Raw genomic sequence first — 21,793 nt, forward strand, 5'->3', positions numbered from 1 at the left:
AACGCCACCGAGGTCGACCCTCGCCGCAGCAACACCGCTCTAGATCACAAGATGATAGACGTGCCCACCGCCCGTTCTCTCTTGGAGAACCGATGGCGTCTTCGGATCCCCGCATGTTGGCCTGAGACTGCAGTCCCCAGGACTCAGCATGGCGTCCCTTGACTGGAGGCCAAGCTTTGACAAGGTGAGATTGTTGCTGTGGAAACGATGAGAACCGCCGTTTATACTCTACATCATTTCCTTTACAGTCCCTCTAATCCGTGAAGCTTTCATTCCTCCACGGCTGAGACGATCTCCATTCGCTGTCTTAACAAGTCTTGCTATTGCATTCCTTCGTACTCCACGTGTTGCATCTACATTCTTTACGCACGCACTCGCTACCGTACCGTTGCAATGGGCGGCAGCCAACCGTACCTCTACGAACAGCCAGCGAGATACTCAGCCTTGGACCCGTACAATGGCTTCAATCCGAAGGCTGCGACCATGGCCAGCAGAGCGCCGCCGCCGAGGCCTAGGCCAAAGCAAGAGGGACCACTTGTCAATTTCAACCGGCATCCGGACAGCTACCTGATCCTGCCGTACGGCCAGACCAATGTTAAGCCGCTGAATCCAAATACGAAGAATGGTATCAAATGGACCCGATGGGTCCAGCTAGGCTTCCGGATACTGCAGCTCGTTGGTGCTATTGGGATGTTGGTCTGCGTCATCTGCATCAAGGGGACGCAAGATGCTGAGGGCTGGATCCTCAGGATACCCGTGAGACCTTCGCACCATCCATTCTGCTAGACTAGATTGTTGACCTGTTTTTTTCAGCCGGGCGTTGACCTCCTGATTACACTTTACGCCATCTACCATCTCATGCGTCCAGCCAAGGGTCGCACACCCGCCAGCTCCGCTAGCTATCACTTCTTCGCTCTGTTCATGGATACCGGCATGATACCCTTCTACGTTTTCATCGCCATGATGGCCAATTCGAAGTACGGCCAAGCGCCAGAGACAGACCAACGCTGGACAAGCTTCTTCAACTCCGATAGTGCAACAGGAAAACTACTCCTTGCAACGTGGCTCACAGCCGTGGCTCAGGGCAGCCTGCATCTGATATCCCTCTTGTTGGATCTCTACCTTGTCGTCGTCTTCCGCCGCATTGCACGCCTGCCACCAGACATGAACCCGCTCGAAGACAACCTGACCCGGCGGGCCTCGAAGCATAAGCACAAGAACTCCGAGATCACCGTACAGAGCAACCTGTCGGAGAAGCGCATCAGCGACATGACTGGCAGCACTCTCTCCCTCAGCGCCCCCTCGCGCCTCTCTCAGGCCGCAGAGCCACTGATCTCAGATGCGCGTGCCATGTCCTTTTTCCACAGCCGCACAGACTCTTCGTCCACATTCTCCCCTCACAACCCAGAAACCGCTCGTCTAAGCCGCACGAACTTCCCTGAACAAGTGTACCAAGAACGTCTCTCCGCTCGCACTTCTCGGGCAGATTTACACTCTCGCGAAAGAAGCCGTAGCAGGGGACCCACGCCGAGCTATCATTCCAGGAGCCATAGCAGAGTTGACGAAGTTCGCAGTCGCAGCCGCAGCAGGAGCCGCGGTCCACCGAGCCAGCGTGCCTCGACCTTCCTTGAGCCCACTGCCGCAGACATAGCATCCATGCCCAGCTCAGCCCGAAACTCGAGGGTACCGTCACCGCAGCAAGCAACTGGCGTGCAGTCTAAGCGGGGTTCTTTCCTTTCCGGGCCACCACCCCAGACTGCAGCTTACGACGAGAAGCCACTCCCCGCTCTAAAATCAATGCCATCACACGAGAAGAAGACATCGCTGACCGACGACAACTGGTTCGTGCACGCCTCCTCCGGCTCCGACTCCGACAGCGAGCACGACCCGTTCAACTATAAGAAGCCGCAGGCACGCTCCTATCAACACCTACCAGCCTACGGCCATGAAGCACCCGAAGACTACTCTGACAGCGAGAGAGGCGCTTCCCTCCCGCTCCAGCCGCTCCAAATGAACCCGCCCACCCCAACCACGCCCTCCTACCAGCAGCAGCAACAGCACGCCTTCCTCTCTCACGACCCCTACGCCCCCTCCCCCATCGGCCGCGCCCTAACAACCTCCTCCCAGCACAGCACCTCCAGCCGGCCCAGCACGCTCACCCGCACGGGGACGAAGGGCCGCTACTACGGCGACCTCAAGGCCGCGACGCAGGGGATTCTGCGGCAGGGGTCTACGAACGCGCCATCCATCAAGTCGGTCAAGTCGCAGTACGAGTTCGTTGGTGCGCCGGAGTACGTCGGGGCACCTGAGTATGGCAACTATGGGAACGGGACGAGGGATAGTCCGAGGGTCGTTAGCAGGACGGGCGTGGATCTTGACGAGGGTGGGGATTTGGGAAGTGCGTTGTTGGGACGGCGGGATGTTAGTGGGAAAGTCGCTGAGGAGGGGAGAGGGGGGTGGGCGAGGAGGGGGTTGGTGCAGAGGAAGGTTAGTGGGATGGCATGAGAGGGAAGTGGAGGAACGGAGAGTGGTGTCGTGTGTGGTGTGTTTGTTAGGCAGGTTTCTCTGGAGGATTCGTGCTGATACGACGGCGGAAGGACGGTGGAGGGGAGGCTTGATGAATTCCGGCTCGGGCTTGTTTGGCGTTTGGAGGCATACACGAAGCTGGTGTGGATTTCTTGATGCCTCCAATGGATTGGAAAAGGTAGATACGGCTCGGTAACATTCATGTAGAAATGTGAAAGTAGTTCCAAGTTCTATCCCGCTGGGGTCACACGGGATATCGGTGAGCGCTGAACTCTCCAGAAAAGCTTCCGCGGTTTAGGTGAACGAAGTTCCCCGGAAGGAAGTAAGAGGAGCTGGTTGTGCCGTTGTATATGAGCGGGATTGTATGAGCGGGGCTGTGTGAGCGGGGTTGTATGAGCGGGGTTTGTATGAGCGATGTGTGAGCGGGGTTTGTATGAGCGATGTGTGAGCGGCGTTTGTATGAGCGGGAATGTATGAGCGGGTTTCTATGAGCGGGTTTCTATGAGCGGGATCACGTGGCAGTCTCCCATGCCCGAAACCGCAACCCTCATCGCTCCCACCGCCGACACAACCCCAGACAACACGATGAAGATCCGGGAGCGTGACCGGAGCCTCGCAGCAGCCCTAGGGATCTCCAAACCGCCATTCGGCCACCACCGTCGCTATCTTCCGGAAGGCAGTCTTCGGTGGCGGCTGCTCCAGGATATTCCGGGCGACACCGTCATGTTCGTGGAGTTGGTCGTGCGCTTGGATTACGGCATTGAGTATGCTATGGTGGAATGGAAGCTCTTGCGTAAGTGGAATCAATATGTTGAGAGCAGGGAGGTGAAACGGAAGGCAAAGAAAATAGAAGGGGGGCAGAAAGAAGCAGAAAAGAGGTGGGGTGGATATGGCAAAGAGTGTGAGCGACGCCGAGAGTATGGCCAAGAAAATATTGACAGATGAGCTGCGCGTGATGGATTGTGAGGCTTGAAGAATTCTGGGCAAGTGTTGCGGATTGTTCCCAGCACGTTTTCAAACCCCAAATTGTACGAGTGATATAGCACCACTACAAAGGCGCTGCTTGTATAAACTCGTGAAAGTATCTCCTCTCCATTGCTGCAGGCTTTCATGTTTCCGATTAGCTACATTGTTCTACGTACCAGACCCACCACACACTCAGTCCGTTAAGAGCCCCCTCCCGCCCTCACACTCCACTACATTCTCACAAAAGCGCAGCGGCCAACGCACCCACCACCCCCAAGACACCTGCACCGCCAACACTCAAACCCACCGCCCCACCCGTGAACTGAGCCGGTGACGAAGTGGTCGCGCTTCCTGCCGCACTCGTCGCTCCCGCCACACCGCTGCTCGTCGCCGTCGCCGTCGCGGTCGCGTTATCCGGCCTCTCACACAAGAAATAGTTGGCCGCAAGCGGCTCGGGCAACCCAGCCGCGGCCGCGAAGCCCGAGACATTAAATAGCCGCCTATTGGTGGCATTGAACTGCGTGTACCCCTCCGGGAGCGCGAAGCCCTCGGGCTGCTCCCACAGGAAGAAGATGTACCTGTGCGGATCCGAGCCCGCAGGCGGCCCCGGGGGCGCGTAGGGCACAAGCGGGGCCGAAGTGTTCGCGAGAACGTACGGGAAGGCGGCGGCGCCGGATCCAGAGGGAGACAGGTTGACGGTGAGAGCGACGTCCAACTGGATCCAGTGCAGGATCTCAGATGAGGAGCGGTTCTGGGGGGACGGCGCGTCCGGGTCGGTCATGACGATCATGTAGGGGCCTGTGGTACCGCTGGGGATAGCGGCGAGGCCGAGAGCGGGAGGGGTGGGCCGGGGAATGGCGAAGTCGAGGAGGACGCCAGGCTCGACGACGGTGACATCTGGGGGAGTACCGTAGGCGGCGAGGAGCTGGGTATCGGAGCTGATGGTGAAGTCAGGTGGAATTTCCTGACCATTGGCGGCGCTGGCGAGGATGAGGGCGGCTGTTGCAGCCTTGAGGCTAAGAGTAGAGGCACGCATGTTGGTCTTGATACGCGGCAGAGAGCGATTGACAACGAAAGTGTCTGTTTTATTGTGGATGAAAAGCTTAGAGAGGACTTCGATGAGAGGGGTGCGATCTATATACGGATCGAGCAAGCCATTAGAAGCCCCATAACTTAGTCTGCAATAGCTCCCCGCGCTTGATCGTCATGCATCCCAGCTTTCTCTGCGGCCGTACCTGTTTGAGCCCCTTGGCCCACATCATCAAAAGTCCGGGAGATCGACCGGAGAAGGGACCGTCGTGGAGGCCGCGCTGCAAGGGGCTGGGTTGACGCGTAACTCGTGGGGAGAGATGAAGGGTGAGGGGGCAGGTTGGAGCTAATCTGGCGTTTTGCCTCGGCAAACAATATCCCCCAAAGGCGGGTTGAATTAATCGCGGCCGTACCGGTTTACGGCATTTTGGTAGCCCGATACGGCCGCGGTTAATTCAGTCCGCCCTTAGCCCATATGGTGTCCAAATTGCAGTGTCTGCCAGCTCGCAAAAAGACAGGAATGATGCGGGAAGGAAGGATCTTGGGTAAGGCATCGGAAAAAAGATAAAAAAAATATGGTGACAAGAGTGGGATTCTTTATTCTGATTAGCATCGTTTGGATATTGGGAATGATCGAATCGTAAACTTACCGAACCCACGCGGATTTCTCCACGAGAACGCAGACTGCTATGCAGCCAAGTTAAGAAACTTGAGTCACGCGCCATAACCACTCGGCCATCTTGCCATGAGCGTAAGTTTCTAAGCCGCAAGTTTATGATGCTTCACGCTGCGCCTTCCTGAGCGGAATCACCCTTTAATTGAAATCACCTATTCGTGACTCCAATCTAGTCATCTACAATTTTTTGAACAAGCCAGTCAATGCACTCACACACCCCACACTTCTCAGCGGTCTCCACTACATTCTTGCTCGCAGGCGCGGTTACCATCTCTATCGGTCTCAGGTCTTTAGAAAGCGTCGCATCATCGTTTTCACGCTCCAGAACACGCAGCGTAGCATAAAATCACTATGAATAGTATAGACGCGGTACTTCTTCTATCTCTATGACGATTTACCGAGTATCACGCTTGTGTCGGACCCCAACCCAAGAACATGAGCCGGACACGAGATTCGCCCCTAGCCGCGAGATCAATTCGCTCCGTAGCCTTGCTATGGAGCGCGCAATGCATAGTCTGTCCATCTCCCTCCTACCTTGACTGCGGCATCGGCTTGGGGAGATCAATACCAGCTATGCAGCAGAACAACTCTCAAGCCCTCGAAACTGGCCGGTCACCACCCCTCTCCGTCTTCCCCCTCTGCTTTTTAAAACACGCACTATACGATCCCAGCTAGTCAGCATTCTACGTTACCACATCGAAGCACCTGGCATGCCAAGTAAAGGAAAAGAAACGGGATGGGAAGCTCACAACTCAACCCTCGTCCCCTCCCTCAACCCCTTAAGCACGCCCCTCAGCCCGCCCAACTCACTCTGCAGCCCGCGCCTCGCGTGCTCGCTTGTCCGTGCATCCAGCTCCGTGTAGATATCACTCTGGACCTGGCTCGCCTTATCCGTCGTGTATGCGCCGAGCGTCTGGGCCAGAAACTCCGTGTCCAGCGTCGCCTGCATGAGCGCGAGGAGGCTGTATCGCTCTCTCAGCTTGAAGGCCTCGATGAGGGCCGTGCAGATCTCAGCGAGGAGGTGCGCGAGGACCGTCGACGTCAGCGGCGGCGTCGTGGTCGACACTTCGGTGTGCACGAGGACGAGGGTCAGAAGGGTGTCGTAGACGTAGGGACGCGCGTCGGTGGGGTTGGAGGTTGGGGGCCAGGAGGCGGAGAGGATGCCGTCGTGGATGGTGCGGGAGAGGGAGTGGGTGATCGGCTGGAGGTAGGAGGTGAAGAGGCGGGACTCGAGTTGGGAGAGGACGTCGCGGAGGGTTTGGGACTCGGTGCTTAGGCTGGCTGAGAAGAGGGTTTCATATTGGGAGAGGAGTTGAGGGACAGTTTCGCGTTGGAGCTGTTGGAGGTTGCTGAGGGTTAGGAGGAGGCGGATTGACTGGATGGGGAGCGTTAGTTTGATCTTGTTCGTAATCATCGACGACTGCGGGTTTGTACGTGGTTGGAAGACTTCCTGACACGCCTTGTGCTGGACTGGTGGTGACCACTTCGGTCATCAGAAGAGAGGAGGAAGGGATTCTTACCCTCTTTCTTGCATCCACAGCTCCGAGACTGGTGTCAGATCCACCGTTACGGCCACTCGCGGGTACAGTAATCCCGTCAGCATCCTCAACCTCATCTTCACTCTTAGTACCCTTCTCAGCGTTCTCCACCATTCCACTAAGCGTCTTATACAAGCTGTTCATGAAGGTACTCTTGAGAACCTGTGCAGTCTTCGCACTGGGACTAGCAATGACATCTCCCGCCCCTCTGATGTCGCTGAGATACGTAATCTTCTGTATGCCGTTCAGCATGAACATCTCAAAAGCCATGAAGCGCTCAGGCATTGTGGTCAGATGCGGGTGGTCGACCGATCGCGTCCAGGTTTCAAGCAGCTTGAGCTGCGCCGCATCCCCGTCCCAGGCTGCGCACACAGCACTGTTACAGCGTTCTCTGACGGTGCTGACGAGATGGCGTAGCTCGTCCGGGGAGGTGCGGCCATCGCGGAAGAATGAAAGCCTCGCCAGGTCAGATGCTGCGGTTCCGATGGTTGTAAGGATGCGGCTGAGGTACTGGGCACCGCTCAGAGAAGTAGCATAGGGCGGCCAGAATGCGTACTTCTCCCATGCTTCGCCGCGGCTTGGCGAAGGTGGAGGCAGGTTGTTGGGGTCGAACTTGAAGCGTTTGTCGCTGAGCGGGGTCAGGGTAGCTGAGTAAGGCGTCTTTGGTGTGTCGGGCGTAGCAGGGGAGTACAGCTGCGAGATATCGTCGATTGGGGGATCGATGAAAAAGGACAGGACACTTTCACGGAGTAATTTGACTAACTCGCGGGCGCCCTCGTGTAGATCTCTGATGCCGTCGGTAGATAGACGGTGATGTTTTCGGCTCCCTCCATCGAGACCGACGGGTAGTGTGCGTTGCGCTTTGCCATCGATGAAGGATTGGGCGGTTTCCCAAAATTCGATGACTTCGCCGAGCACACCCCCTTTGGAGGAGAGCAAACCTGCTAGCGAATCGTGAGTATACTCCCAAAACTCAACGACTTTCTGCGAGTCTAGGTGCGCTGCATCTGTCGGACCACCTTCCTTAACGGAGCGGAGATGAGCCGCAAGCTGCTTCTGGCTGGGCCTATCGCTATTGGCCAGACGTCGGCGCAAGATTTCTATCTCTACTCTCATCCTTTCGGATACAGCCGTGATCTTGCTCTTGAGATAGTCGTAACGGCTGAATAGCCAGACGTCGATTGGGCTCTGTTCGACACCCAGCTCAAGCAGGACCTTGATCAGCTCCATGTGCTCTTCGGGCTTGTCTTCCTCGGTAGATTTTTGCTTGGTAAAGTGAGTTCCAGCCAGCCGCCGCCAGACATCCCTCCTAAAGCCCTCGATCTGCTCTTCCACATCACTCCACATACGCGCCGTAACGATAATTTGATGGATTTGTGGATCTGTCAGGGGAACCCGGTTTTGCACCGCGTTGTCTGCCACGCCCTTGGCGTTCTCTGCATACCTTCGAGCTTTGGCATACTCCTCCACGAGCGTCGTGTGGTCCTTCCTCTTGATGCAGTCGTGGATCGAGGCGCCAATCTCGAACAAGGCCCGATTCTGCTCTATTGTGGACAGCGTAGCCTTGATTGTCTCCTCCCTAGCGCGCTCACCTAGCGCCGGTCCCCACAGCTCTTCCGCTTTTACAGCTGCTTCTAGGAGCGGCACCTTTATACCCAGAACTCCGTACTCGCTTTCCTTTGCCAGCGCATTTTTTTTCTTCTCGCTCGGCCACGGCTTATCCATGCCCCGTGTAGGACTGAGCGGACTGAGCGGATTACTTACGTTCCGCATATGCCCGCCAGTCCTGCTTGTTGTGCGTGCGTGCCCTGAACGTGGCCGGACTTGCTCTGGTTCAGCGCCTTGGTTGCGCATCTCCATGTAGACATTGTCGATTGTGGCTTTAGCGCGTACGAAGCGCTCGAAGTTGGACTCCACGAGGTCTTTGAGGGATGCAGACTTCTTCTCGATGGAGCGGGAGAGGAAGTCGAGGCCTTGGAGGAGGGCTTCGGTTGAGGCTTCGCTGTGGACCTGGGAGAGGAACAACGTAGGGGCGAAGGTGTTCGAGGAGAGGAGGAAGCGGTTTCTGAGCTCCAAGTCATCGTCGACGGGCAGCCCTCGCTGGCGGAGCACCTGGACTACACTTCGTGACGCGCCCAGTGGGTCTGGCTCGTCCTGCTGGACTAGGTTCTCTCTCCCCTCGCTCGTCTTTTGCGTGCCCGGGACGCTGCTGCGGTTGCGATAGCTCGCGCCACGTTCGAGAACCGAATATCTTGACTTTGATCTGCGCACGTTTTGGTTACGCGGCGGCTCTTCATCTGAGGCGTCGCTGTCATCCTTTTCGGCAGGCCATTGCGAAGGGGACAGCGTCTTCAGATTGTAGTGGTTCAGCAGCAAGCGCTCAGTGTCCGCCATATTGCTATAGATTGCTCCGACTTGGAGTGTCACTTGATAGACAGCTGGGGTGGTATTGAGGCGGGTGTATAGGGGAGCTATATCTGGAAATCGGCGGCTTCGTACAGCTCAGGCATGGGTGTTTGCAGCCACCAAATCCAGATGGCAAGGAGCTGGAACTTCCTTATGATTGACAGTGCCCTTAGATTTCTGGAGCTTCCTCCTCTGTAGCTGGCAACATAATAGAGTTCGGCGACTGCGTGAGTTCGCGGCGCAACGGTTCTGGCAACTGATCATGCCGCACAGTTCGTCAGACGCCCAAGCTCCGTTTTGCTTTGCTTCTTCACGACCTGCATCAAGCTCCACCACCGCTCCCCGCCCTCCCCAAGGTATCCCTCCCACACAACCAGCCGCGCTGCAGGTCTCACCACCACTGCAACCTGTCAATTGGCCTCTCCGTCAATCACCAAGATGCTGGCCACTCGCACATTCGCCGCGCCGGCGAGACAATGCCTGCGGCGGGCAGCTCCGCGCATGACACCCGCAGCCTCATGGCGAGGCTATGCCAAAACCTCCGACTCCGACAAGGTCGCCGTATTCACGGGCACGAAGGGCAATGACGGAAAATTCCTCGTCACGCTCATCGAGGGCGACGGCATCGGGCCCGAGATCTCGCAATCCGTCAAGGACATTTACTCTGCCGCGAATGTAAGATTAGATACAAGGTTCGCAGATTCTGAAGCGAGCATGCGACTAAGCAATCGCAGGTCCCGATCAAGTGGGAACCCGTAGATGTTACTCCTCAGCTCAAGGACGGCAAGACGGTGATCCCCGACGAGGCGATCGACAGCGTGACGCGGAACAAGGTTGCCCTGAAGGGTCCTTTAGCTGTATGTCCCCTCTCCTTGTCCCTCCCCACAACTTCCTACCTGCATATACTAATCTCCCCACAGACTCCCATAGGCAAAGGCCACGTCTCCCTCAACCTGACCCTCCGCCGGACCTTCAACCTCTTCGCAAACTTGCGTCCTTGCCGCTCAATCCAAGGCTACAAGACGCCCTACGACAACGTCGACATAGCTCTAATCCGCGAGAACACCGAGGGCGAGTACTCCGGCATCGAGCACGTGGTCGTGGACGGCGTGGTGCAGTCGATCAAGCTGATCACGCGCGAGGCCTCGGAGCGGGTCCTGCGCTTCGCGTTCCAGTACGCGCAGGACGTCGGGAAGAGGAAGGTGCGCGCGGTCCACAAGGCGACCATCATGAAGATGAGCGATGGCCTGTTCCTGAACACCGCCCGCGAGATCAGCAAGGAGTTCCCGGATGTCGAGTTTGATGCTGAGCTGCTTGATAACACGTGTCTGAAGATCGTGACGGATCCGACGCCGTATAACGACAAGGTGCTCGTGATGCCGAACTTGTACGGAGATATCCTGTCGGACATGTGCGCGGGTTTGATTGGCGGTCTGGGTCTGACGCCTAGTGGAAACATCGGTGATGAGTGCTCCATCTTTGAGGCTGTGCACGGCAGCGCGCCAGATATCGCGGGCAAGGCGCTAGCGAACCCGACCGCGTTGCTGCTGAGCAGTATCATGATGCTGCAGCACATGGGCCTTAATGAGCACGCGGACAAGATCCAGAAGGCTATCTTCGAGGTTCTGGCTGAGGGCAAGGTGAGACTTTCTTTTCCGTCCCTAGTCCGAGACTGGCTGCGGTTGAAGATGCGAGACGCTGACATTATCGCAGACGATAACGGGTGACCTGGGCGGCAAGGCCAAGACGTACGAGTACGCGGATGCTATCATTAAGAAGCTTAAGTAAATGTGCGTTTGGACTGTGAGAGAAAGAGTTGGATGGATGGTATGTGATATATGTACTGATCATCGTGTAATATACCGCTGAACGCATGGATGAGCGTACCACATTTCTATCTTCTCTGCATCAACATTCATCTTACAAACCCGCCATCAGTTCGGCAAGCGTGACAGGCTTCCTGACCGCGTTAGAGAAGCCTTCATTGAAGCTTACCCATACCCTTCCTTGACTTGCGTCCTCGTCGGCTGGCTTCCTCCTCTTTCTCGTGCTATCGCCCTCGCCGGCCTCTGTGCCCGCAGGCTCTGTTCCCAGAGGCTGTATGACTCTCCCAAAGAAATCCCTCTTGACGCCCTTTCCCCTCGGTACGGCGTCCATCTTTCCCTCCGCGTTCTTCTCAGTGCCCTTACTCGAGCCATCTGCACCATCTCCGACATCCTCGGCTCCATCTCCCCGTCCACCCATCCTAGCCCTCCTGACAGCCTCCCCCCTCCGCCCCTCCTCCCTTCTCCACTCCGCCTCCAGCACCTGCCTGACGCCATACCGCACTGCCGCCTGGCTCTTCGCCCCCGTCATGGTCCCGAAACTCCCCAGCTCTTCCAGCGGCGGCTCCATGCGATAGACCCACTGCGCACTATTCTGCGGCTGATACGGCCTCCCGCCCTCATGGTGTCCACCGTCCACCTTCGTCTTCTCGAAGCGCACCCCCGTCGCCGCCATCGCGTTCACGGCGCGTGCCACCAGCGCCTTCTCGGCTGCGCGGCGGACAGAGGCGGTGGCGATGTTGTTGAACTTGGACTTTTCCGCAGCTGCGGACGCGGAAGCGGAGGCCGTGTTCACTGCCACGGGCTTCACGTCCGGCGCCAGCATGCGCAGCACCCAGGGCACGAGCTCCGACGCCACGTCCGCGGCGCTCCTGTACATCCGTGCCAGCGGGAGCGACAGCGTCGGCTGCAGACTCTGCAGAAGAGCGCGGTTCGCTTTGAGTGCCTCTGTCGCGGCAAAGCTTGCTCCCGGTCCGGCCAGAGGGTGGCACTCAGCCTCTCCACTACCATCGCCATCGTCAGCAGCAACGCCAAACTTGGAAGCCGTGCTGTTGAAGGCGCCGGTGACAGAGGCGCCGTGTTGCGAGGCGGGCGAGGCGAAGAGGTGGTGGAAGGCGAGGACGGAGCTGGAGAGGTAGGGCGCGAGTTCCCATTCCTGGCTGCCGTGGACGGCGGAGGAGAGCGCGTCGTGGAAGTGGAGCCAGTCATGCGCGGTGGTGGGTTTGGTTAGGAGGGTGTCGTCTTGGAAGGGTTTGAGGGGGTAGGACGTGAAGCAGTCTGGAGGAATACTGTGAGTTTCGTGGTCTGTTGACCTAGTAAGGGGGAGGGGGTGGGGAGGGTGGTTATAGGAGAAGCATACCGGTCATGATCCTGTCTGACTCGCCGCTCGTGTCGACCATCTCGCGGAGTCGGTCCATGGCGACACGCTTACTTGCTTCTGCTACGCCTACTACGCCGGTGCCCCCTATACGACTCGCCTTAGAGTCGGTCAACGAAGAAGTCTTTGGGAAGCCAGCGCCTTCGCGAAAGACGCGATCTACCACTTCTCGCGCGCCTCCCCGTCCCAGACTCCGCGCCGCTCCTCCACCGTGAGAGAGGTCATTTACCACGTGGTCTTCAACCCACCCACGCGTCAATCGTACGTTGGTGGAGACAGCGGAGTTGGAAGTAGCCCGAAGCTTGCCGGCGACCCATTCGCCTACGACCATAATCCCCCTGATATCGCCTTCGCCCGTTCCGCTGCCGCTGCCGCCTTCCTTGCGGCTGCTGACGCCCCAGGCCGCTTCGCAGAGTCGCCGGACCCCGTCGCCGTCGCAGGGGACGCCTTCTTTCTCGAAGATCGACTTTATCCGCGAAACCACCATGTTCAGCGCCGGCTTGCGAACATGTATAATCTCTGCGATCGAGCTTTGTCGCAGCGGCCTCAGCGAGGGGTGGTATACGTCGTTGCAGATGAGGATCAGGGGCCGCAGCAAGCGGAATCTGTCACCCTTCCTTTTCTTCTTGCCTGTCGACGTCTCGTTCTGCTCGCCTAGACCCCTCGAATTCTTCTGATCCAGATTGACAAGGTCTACCAATGCCTTGATAAAGCCTCCCTCACCGCTCCCGCCACTTCCGCTGACTACACCGTCAACTTCATCCACAACCACACACACAGGACGACCGGCCTTTCTGACTTTGCCGTTCGCAGTCTTAGTTTCGGCTCCGCGGACGTTCTCCGTACCGACCATATCCCTAATACGGCCCTTGACGACGTCCTTACTTCTCTCGTCACTGGCATTAATTTCCTGAACTTCATACCCAGCTTGCTTAGCGCAGACGTGGGCCAGAGTTGTCTTTCCCAACCCAGGTGGACCAGTCAGCAACAGAATCTTACGGTGCGTGCGTTCTTCGTTCCCGTCGGCGGCAGATTGCCTCATCGATTTTGGTTTCGGCTTGCCGAAGCCGGGAAAGACGATGGGATCCCAGGCTTTGAGCCAGCGCAGGACGGAGCGATGCGTGCGCTCGTCGCCGATGAGGTCGGTGAATTTGCGAGCGCGGTACTTCTCAGTCCACATAAGGGTTTTACTGGACTTGCCAGTCTTGTTGTTTGTCGGTGCGGGTTCTTCGACAGATGGCTGAGGAGCTTCTGCTTGCTGTTTCCGGTTGAGTTGAATGGCGGCTTCGGTCTCACGAGCTGCATCATCCATGAGCTGGTGGATGTCGATTCCGTAGTAGCTCTTTTGGACTCGGCCGGGAGCAGTGGTGGAGCGAGAGGCTATGAGCTGTTCGTAGGTCGTGGTGGGAGCGATTCGGCGTTCTGAGAGGTAGAACGTTTTGCCAGAAGAAAGCTTTACAGTGAGCGGTCTACTGCTGGTAGCTGACGATTCTTGCGGCTCTCGTGGTGGATTCGGCGAGGGAGCATGGGGTAGCTCGTATTCCTCTGGTTGCTGCACGTCTGGTAATACATTTGCGATGTTGCTATCGGGGCAGGCTGTGCCGGTCTCCTCCACTACAACAACTTCGGATTCTTTAAGTGTTGCTGTTATATCGAGATTGGTTACAGTTTTTCTCTTCAGTGTCATCATAGCCGTAAGGTCATCCTCATCGTCACTCTCCTCCATAAGAAATCCTCCCACCGTCTGGGTATTGTGCTTGGTCGGAGCATCTTGTAATGGGCCCCTTGGCGCCTCAATTCTCCTTCTCTTCCTCGGTGACTCTCGGGTGGGAGATGACGTCGCTGGGTAAGCTACAGGGGACGAGATGTCTGGCATGATTGTTACAGGCGGGGAGGATGGCAGCAAATCTGAGCTCCGCGCGAAAAGCCTCGGTGTTTGCAATTGCTGCGTGTATTTCGACGGATTGAGGGGCGTGTCTATGTAGACTATCAGCATAACACTCCCAATAATCTTCGATTGCTCAATGCAGTGCTGTGGTGTGTAGCTGCTCAAACTATACTGACCGATGCTGTAGTCGTCTTCACTACGAAAGACCTCGGACAGTTTCCAAGAGCGATGCTGGATGACAATGCCCTGCCTGTTTTTCTCCGCAGTTGTTTCCGCCGTTACCAAGTGCCAGGCTTCGACGTCGTCCGAATACGTAGCTCCGTGCGGGACCGCGTCGCAGTTCGCGTCAGAGTGCAGGTGCAATGCAGGATCAAAAGACGATGGAAATTGAGGCGGCGAAGAAGGATTCATCCAGCTCGAAAGCAAGATATACCATGTGCACAAATAGCGGTAACGTAAAGATATCCACGACGGGATACGGTGCTGTAGGAGGGCGCGTCGCGTCTCGCGTAAAGTGCTGCGGCGGCTCGTCGGGCCATTAGAGAGGGATGGTCCTCAGGCTGCAAGGCACCAAAAGTTAGCTGAAAAGCGAGTTGCCGCTGCTCGGTTGGTGGTTTTCCTAATCGGATTCACAATCAAACTAGACTCGCGATCCTGTCAAGTCTAGAGCAGCTGGCCAATCCTGTGCGATAGAGAGCAAAAGGCGGTTGGCAGTTTAGCTCTTTGATGCATCGATCGCCTAAGGTGTCTTTAAGCTGTGGATTTTGCTTGAGGCCTGTCCAGCTCCAGGGCGACGGATGGCTCTTAATGCGGCAACCGGCTTTTCAATCTACCTTGCACGAACACGCAGACACCACGGCCACGCTCTCCAAAACCCCAAGACACCAAGATCAGCAGCCTCGTCTCACCCGGATTGGTCGAGCGCGCATTAGCAATCACCACCAAGACCACCAAGACAAGACCACCAGCCGCTCCCGCACCGGAGCTGCCGGCCAGTCCGCAGGCCAGCCACCCCGCTAATGCACTAAGGCAGCATCCTTACCAACGTCCTCCCGGCCTCCTCGACCTGACGAGGGCCATGCATGTCGTCGCAACACCTCTCCCGTCGCATCTCCAACTCCCAGCATCATCGCCCCGCAATGCGCCATTGCCCACCGTCAACCTCGTATGCCACCGACTCTAACGACGCTTTCGTATGGGCCATTGGGAAGAGAACGGTCCGCTAGTGTATTACCGCGACTTCGCCTACACCTCCACGCGCAAGACAATCCTCCGCATGGCCAACGGCGACAACATCGGCGACGCTCCCGCCCAGACCTTTGCCGAGTACGTTCTCCCTCACGACGACCCTTTTCTTGATTATTCCTCCATGCCCAGCTTTGCAGTTGCAGAGCCAGCGCCCAGGGGCCGACGGCCTCCGCTGGCGCATCGCATCAACTCGTCTCGTCTCTTGACCCAGGCGCATGCTAAAGCTCTGCGCAAAAGGCTCCTCTCCGGCCCTGTCGTCGACGTCCTTGTTGGACCCTCAAAGCGGCGGTGGTCCCTGCATCGTAACCTGCTGGCGCATCACTCTGAGCACCTCGCGCGCGAGCTGCAGCAACAGCAGCACGATGCCGTCGATGGTGCCTCGCCGCCCAAATCGCCTAGGACGCCGAAAAAGCCGACTGCGATGACGAACGCAGTCGGCAATGGCGATAGCAGCGACAACCACCGGCTCGACCTCCCAGACGCCGACCCCGCCGGGTTCGCCCTCTTCGTAAAATACCTATATCAGGGCAAAATCGACGATATCTCGTTGCAGCCCGATGCAGCTAAGAAATACGACTACGCCGTCGCATGCCACAAGCTGTACCTCCTCTGCGAGCGCTTCGACATGCCTGTGCTCAAAAACATGGCCATTGATCAATACCGCAAAGGCCTGTTCACCTCGCGCCTGGTCCCTGACGCCGAGGAGATTAACAACATCTACCGTCAGAGCCCTGCAGGCTCCCCCTTTCGCCGTCTCATGACGCAGATAGCGGCGCGACAGATCATGGACCCGGACAGCGAGAAAGACGCGGAGAACTACCGGGCGTGTTTCGACGGCAACCCCGACTTCGCCGTCGACCTCGTCAACGCGATCAAATGGGGCATCGGTGGCGGTGTGCTGTTTGACGACCCGACGGACGGCGACGAGTGCGCGTATCATGACCATGACAACGGACCCAACTGCCATGTCAGGGGGAAAGCTAGACAAGGTAATTGAATACCGCTACGTTATTACCCGAGCCACAGCGTAGAGGGTATATATGCAGCATGTATGCCTACACCTACCTCACCTTGCTCCCCCGGCACTATTTGCGCATTAGTAGAAGGAGGAGAAAGCGCATCAGTAACACTTCGCCCCAGCAAAGAAGAAGAGCCCCTCCAAGCTCACTGCAGCGCCGGCTCAGACTCTGGCTCAAGCTCCAGCTGCAATTCCATCTTCAGCCCCAGCCCCAGCGCCAGCTCCAACTCCAGCTCCAGCTCCAGCTTCAGCACCGCCAGCGCCCACCGTTTCATCTCAACAACCTCCCAAACTCGCCAAAAAGCCTTCACCACCAGCAAAGGTTAACCCTCCTCCCAGCACCAAGGATCCTCCCACAAGAGAGCCGGCTACCATCCGGCCTTCCGCCATCAAACTTCCCACCGACCGCCCCTCCGATCTCCACTCCACGAAAAGCTCCGCTCCCAGCGTCCACTTCGAGGTTAACGGTGTCGAGCCTTCTGACGACGGAGGAGGAGGAGGGGGAGGAGGGGGAGGAGAACTGGGATCAGCAACAAATGATGCAGGCTCTAAGAAACAGCCGCCTAAACTACGGCGAAGCGGGCCCGTCCAGTCTTAACGGGGCGGAGCTTTGGTGATTTTGATACCGACGGAGAGGGGTTGTTGGAATTGCGTGAGGTGGTCCTAAAAGAGTGAGCTGCATGATAAATGAGTGGCAAAAGGATAGGAAGGCAGTATTGGGTAGTCAGGAGGTGCGCTGCGAGAGCATTGCCTCGTGTGTAGATCGTGTCCACGAACAAAGGGGTGGGAATGGCGTTGCAAAGGCGTTTTGGGAAGGATGTTAATATACCCTGTGATTATCTTAAGGATGTTGTTGATTGTCCTGGAAAACTCGTTGTGTTCGTCAAATACGCAAAGGTAGACTTACGGCTCAACAAGCTACTGCTGCATTCTTGATGTTCCAACCTGGAGGCCCCATATGATGGTCATTACGCCATGTCGGATTTATATCCGCGAAGTCAGATTACCATGTCTCCCAATGACAGTGATTGAGATGCTCTAGAACTTTAGTCCTTGGATCTTGCGCGGGGCGCTACCCTCACCTTGTCTTCAGAGCCTAAGACGAGGCATTGAGCAGCATGGAGTAAGCAGTGAAAAGCCGCGTCTCAACCCCGAGGTGCCGTGCCGCATGCCTCGGCATCTCCCCACATCAATCCACCGCGAGCGGGCTAAAAGCTAACGATCCCCAGACGAGCATCCAGTCTTCAACACCACCGCAACGAAGCATTCTATCTTCATTCTCCCATCCTTATCTCTACACACATCCACCATGGCCACCGAACGTCTGAAGTCTGTCCTCTCGCACATCACGCCCAGCACCTCCGGGCTCGACGCAATGTAAGCTCCCGTTTGCCCCGCAAAGTTGCCTCAATGCAGCACATGCTAACCAAGACACCAGCACGACAAAGAACCCCGACGACGTCGTCATCACTCTCGCAATCCGCACCCCGCTCACCAAGGCCAAGAAGGGTGGCCTCAAGGACACGCCGCTCGATGGCATCGTCTACAAGCTGCTCTGCGAAGTGGTCCGCAAGTCGCGGATTGACCCGCAGATGGTCGAGGACATCTGCCTAGGCAATGTAAGGCACCCCTCGTCCCGCCTCTCGTCAGCGCCGAGTCAGGACACGAGCTAACGCGCGAAAGGTCTCCGACTCCAAAGCCGCCTACTACATCCGCGCCGCCGCCCTCGGCGCCGGCTTCCCCAACACGACCGCCGCAAGCTCCTGCAACCGGTTCTGCAGCTCCGGCCTCGTAGCCGTCCAGAACATCGCGAACCAGATCAGCACGGGCAGCATCGAGGTCGGGCTCGCCATCGGGGCCGAGCACATGTCCACGGGCGGGGACCGGCTCGAGCGGCCCTTCTACCCGGAGATCCTGCAGGCGCAGGAAGCACGCGACTGCATGCAGCCGATGGGCCAGACGTCGGAGAACGTGGGCAAGGACTTCGAGATCACGCGCGAGATGCAGGACCGGTACGCGGCGGAGTCGTACCGGCGGGCCGAGGTGGCGCAGAAGGCCGGCTGGTTCGACGACGAGATCGTGCCCGTCACCGTCAAGACCAAGGACCCGAAGACGGGCGAGGAGAAGACCGTCACGCTGACCGCGGACGAGGGCCCCCGCTGGGGCACCACCTACGAGTCGCTGAGCAAGATCCGCCCGGCCTTCATGCCGCACGGCGACCGCTCCACGGGCGGCAACAGCTCGCAGGTCACCGACGGCGCCGCAGCCGTACTTCTCATGAAGCGCTCCCGCGCCGAGGAGATGGGTCAGCCGATCCTGGCCAAATTCGTCGGCGCCACCGTCGCCGGTTTGGCGCCCCGCATCATGGGCATCGGCCCCTCGATCGCGATCCCCAAGCTGCTGACCAAGTTCAACATCTCGCTCGACGACTGCGACGTCGTGGAGCTGAACGAGGCCTTCGCCAGCATGGCCGTGTACTGCCTGCGCGAGCTGAAGATCGACCACAGCAAGATGAATATCCGGGGCGGCGCGATTGCGCTCGGGCATCCGCTTGGGTGCACGGGGGCGCGGCAGATTGTTACCGGGTTGAGCGAGTGTAGGCGCCAGAAGAAGAAGATCCTCTTGACGAGTATGTGTATTGGGACGGGGATGGGGATGGCGGGGTTGTTTGTTAATGAGCAGCTTTAGGGGGTGGAACGGTTGAGGGAGGTTTATTGTATTGAAATTGTAAAGGTTGGATAAAAGAAAGTTCGTTATGAACCTGGCGCTCGCTTGGCTACTTACTGGGGTTCTTCGACTCCAAGGGCACGGCCGTTGATGTGTGGGCCCTTGCAACGCTAGCACATGGCTCGCATTTACACCTGCCAGAGAGTTTGTGGTTGCAACTGCCCATTTTGACGCTTCGTTTGACTTCGTTATGTACACCTCCCGATACACTGTGCGCCCAGTGACCGCTTTCACACTAATGATAGCTCCCAACAGCCCGTAATAGTAGGGGTATCGCCCAGACGCCCTATATGCGATGAACCTCTCTTCTCTATGCATAATCTTTCTCCCCACCCCCTCTTTATGCCCAGCCCATTCAACTCGGACAAGGCCCCTTAAACAATCCCAAGCACGCACACAAGCTCCATCTCCACTCCACACACCCCTCCGCCCCACATTCCAGGTCTCCCATCACCGCCCCCCACCCCTGAACCCCTCCCCGCCCTCCCTCCCCTCGAAAACCACCCTCCTCCCCCCGAACTCCGTCCTCAGCGGACTCGGCTGCGCACTCGCCGTATGCGCCAAATACGCCGAGTTCTGCGGACTGCTCATAAAGAGCAGACTATCCACGGCGTCCTTCTCGGCCTGCTGCGAGGGCATGCGCAAGATGCCCTGGCGCGGCACCGACGTCGGGGTGCGCGGCTCCGCCAGCCGGCTCGGCTGCGGTGTCGGGTATTGCAGCGAGGAGAGCATGGGCGGGACGCGCGTGGGATTTGAGCGCCGGCTGCGGGGGCCGGACGTGAAGTCGGGCGCGGGGGCGAGCGCTGGGGCGGATGAGGAAGGGCTGTAGAGGGTGCCGGTGGCGGCGTGGAGGGCGGTGCTGGCGTGGTAGGAGGGGCCGCCGCTGTGTGCGTGGGAGACGCTCGAGCGCCGGCTGGTGTAGCTGCCTGGTGAGAAGAAGGGCTGGTCGGAGGTGTCGGAGACAGCACTCGGAAGGCGAGCGCGGGGGGAGTCGGAGTTGTGCTGGCTGCGGCCGGCGCCGGGGGTCGAGAGGAGGGGAGAGGTGTGCTGGGAGGTTGCGACTTCGAGCTCGTCGAGGGTCCGGTTTTCCCAGCCGTGCTGCACTTTAAGCATTGCGTACGTTAGTCGCGTCTTCAGTTGGGCGGAGAGCTGTGGGAGTGGGAAGTTAGCCTGGTGGCGCCAAATACGCTGTGTATGTGGGCTCTCACCTCTCCGATCCGATGTCCGTTATTCGAGTCTAAGCTAGTGGTGCGTGAGTGTTTGCAAGGCGTCGCCGTGACTGGGCTTGCTGGGGTGTCAGGCATCGCTGGCTTGACCAGTCCGCTGGCAGTCCTTTTCGAGCCATGGGTCAGGCCTGGGGTGTCAATGGACATCGGGCTCGTTTGGGTGCTGTTTACGCTGTCACGCTTCGCGTTCGCCGCAGCAATATCAATGTTGGGTGTTCTAGCTCGAGGCTGTTTTTGGCGCTCGCTGCTTGCTGGCTTCTCCGCCAGCTGGCTCTTCTGCGGAGTCTCCGATTGACTCTGCGAATGATCCGATGCGGTTGGCGAGGTCAGTGCGGTTTCTGGTATAGACGGGTTCGAGAGATCGCTCAAGGATGATTGCAGCCGAGGCGCGCTGGTACTGCTCGACGTGGAAACGTAAGACTCTTGCGAATTAGGTAAGGGCTGCTGGTGGACTTGCGAGAGTTTGTTCTCGCTTTTGATGCGCTCGTTGGATGTACCTGAAGCGTGGTTAGCCAGCCGTTGGGGTGTGATATCGCTTCGGTCAGTATAGGCAGTGAAAGACGCTCTCCAACGGGAACACGGAGGGTGTTGCTGATAGCGATGTAAAGGTAATGATCTCCAACGCGTTCTCTGAGACTTATTGCATCCTCGAACGTGCTGACAGAGAACGAGGACATATACGCATGGGGAACAGCCGGGCTCGACGACGCGACTTACTGATAGTGGGGTACGTGGCGCGACCCGCAGCGCCCGCATCGCGACTCTGGAATGAGGAAAGGATACTCGCCGGCTCATGGGCCGCAGGTGAGACAGTCTCCATTGAAGAACACAGCCCCGAGGCTCTCGCTGTAAACGCACGATGCGGTGTTCACGGGACCTGGGATTCCGCGATGACGAACTGTGAGGCGGCGATCAAGGTCGCGCAGGCCACGCACGCGGTAATACCGATGCCGGACGCGTGGCAGGCCGGACAGTAAGACTGCAAGGAATTGGGATAGACAACAGAAGTAGAGAGGACTCGAATTGAATGGTAGGAATATTCGACGGCCGTACAGTTCGCAATGGATGCGTTCAGCAGCGTGAGACGTGACAAAGAGCGGCATTTCGAGTGGAAGAAACCCCCGCTTGTAGGAACGTCGTCACGCGACTGCGCGTGGGCGCGTACGGGGCCTCTCAAAGGCCTCTGGCTGTGGGGTTCTGCCATCCTCACCACGGCAGATCTGTTGAACCAGTAGCTAAGACCGTTAGCGTCGTCGAGGGAATAAGTGGAACTTTGCAAGCCGTTCGAGAAATATAGTGGAATGCGCTTTCGAGCGTGGACTACTACATTGCGCTGTTCCATCA

At 57.8% G+C, this 21,793-nt stretch overlaps 9 protein-coding genes across 9 annotated transcripts; 5 read left to right on the forward strand and 4 right to left on the reverse strand.

Moving 5' to 3' along the window:
- Positions 1 to 393: 393 nt before the first annotated feature.
- Positions 394 to 2,505, forward strand: W97_02887 (uncharacterized protein; the record flags this gene model as incomplete). The annotated part of the gene is made up of 2 exons (XM_007780786.1): positions 394 to 756; positions 814 to 2,505. The coding sequence occupies 2 exons, from the start codon at positions 394 to 396 to the stop codon at positions 2,503 to 2,505; spliced, it is 2,055 nt and encodes a 684-aa protein (XP_007778976.1).
- A 606-nt stretch (positions 2,506 to 3,111) lies between these two features.
- W97_02888 (uncharacterized protein) lies at positions 3,112 to 3,471 on the forward strand (the record flags this gene model as incomplete). Its single annotated transcript, XM_007780787.1, has 1 exon — positions 3,112 to 3,471. The coding sequence occupies one exon, from the start codon at positions 3,112 to 3,114 to the stop codon at positions 3,469 to 3,471; it is 360 nt and encodes a 119-aa protein (XP_007778977.1).
- A 259-nt stretch (positions 3,472 to 3,730) lies between these two features.
- Positions 3,731 to 4,528, reverse strand: W97_02889 (uncharacterized protein; the record flags this gene model as incomplete). The annotated part of the gene is made up of 1 exon (XM_007780788.1): positions 3,731 to 4,528. One exon carries the CDS (start codon positions 4,526 to 4,528, stop codon positions 3,731 to 3,733), a length of 798 nt encoding a protein of 265 aa, XP_007778978.1.
- Positions 4,529 to 5,942: 1,414 nt separating this feature from the next.
- Positions 5,943 to 9,129, reverse strand: W97_02890 (uncharacterized protein; the record flags this gene model as incomplete). Its single annotated transcript, XM_007780789.1, has 2 exons — positions 5,943 to 6,572; positions 6,718 to 9,129. The coding sequence occupies 2 exons, from the start codon at positions 9,127 to 9,129 to the stop codon at positions 5,943 to 5,945; spliced, it is 3,042 nt and encodes a 1,013-aa protein (XP_007778979.1).
- A 450-nt stretch (positions 9,130 to 9,579) lies between these two features.
- On the forward strand, positions 9,580 to 10,929 carry W97_02891 (isocitrate dehydrogenase [NAD] subunit 2, mitochondrial; the record flags this gene model as incomplete). The annotated part of the gene is made up of 4 exons (XM_007780790.1): positions 9,580 to 9,816; positions 9,876 to 9,998; positions 10,062 to 10,781; positions 10,855 to 10,929. 4 exons carry the CDS (start codon positions 9,580 to 9,582, stop codon positions 10,927 to 10,929), a joined length of 1,155 nt encoding a protein of 384 aa, XP_007778980.1.
- A 132-nt stretch (positions 10,930 to 11,061) lies between these two features.
- Positions 11,062 to 14,218, reverse strand: W97_02892 (uncharacterized protein; the record flags this gene model as incomplete). Its single annotated transcript, XM_007780791.1, has 2 exons — positions 11,062 to 12,242; positions 12,325 to 14,218. 2 exons carry the CDS (start codon positions 14,216 to 14,218, stop codon positions 11,062 to 11,064), a joined length of 3,075 nt encoding a protein of 1,024 aa, XP_007778981.1.
- A 1,207-nt stretch (positions 14,219 to 15,425) lies between these two features.
- Positions 15,426 to 16,475, forward strand: W97_02893 (uncharacterized protein; the record flags this gene model as incomplete). Its single annotated transcript, XM_007780792.1, has 1 exon — positions 15,426 to 16,475. One exon carries the CDS (start codon positions 15,426 to 15,428, stop codon positions 16,473 to 16,475), a length of 1,050 nt encoding a protein of 349 aa, XP_007778982.1.
- Positions 16,476 to 17,805: 1,330 nt separating this feature from the next.
- On the forward strand, positions 17,806 to 19,184 carry W97_02894 (acetyl-CoA acyltransferase; the record flags this gene model as incomplete). The annotated part of the gene is made up of 3 exons (XM_007780793.1): positions 17,806 to 17,873; positions 17,935 to 18,115; positions 18,180 to 19,184. The coding sequence occupies 3 exons, from the start codon at positions 17,806 to 17,808 to the stop codon at positions 19,182 to 19,184; spliced, it is 1,254 nt and encodes a 417-aa protein (XP_007778983.1).
- Positions 19,185 to 19,673: 489 nt separating this feature from the next.
- W97_02895 (uncharacterized protein) lies at positions 19,674 to 21,269 on the reverse strand (the record flags this gene model as incomplete). Its single annotated transcript, XM_007780794.1, has 3 exons — positions 19,674 to 20,372; positions 20,432 to 20,946; positions 21,167 to 21,269. 3 exons carry the CDS (start codon positions 21,267 to 21,269, stop codon positions 19,674 to 19,676), a joined length of 1,317 nt encoding a protein of 438 aa, XP_007778984.1.
- Between the last annotated feature and the right edge of the window lie 524 nt (positions 21,270 to 21,793).

Source organism: Coniosporium apollinis (genome assembly GCF_000281105.1).
Source record: "Coniosporium apollinis CBS 100218 chromosome Unknown supercont1.11, whole genome shotgun sequence".
Taxonomy (NCBI): Eukaryota; Fungi; Ascomycota; class Dothideomycetes; genus Coniosporium; species Coniosporium apollinis.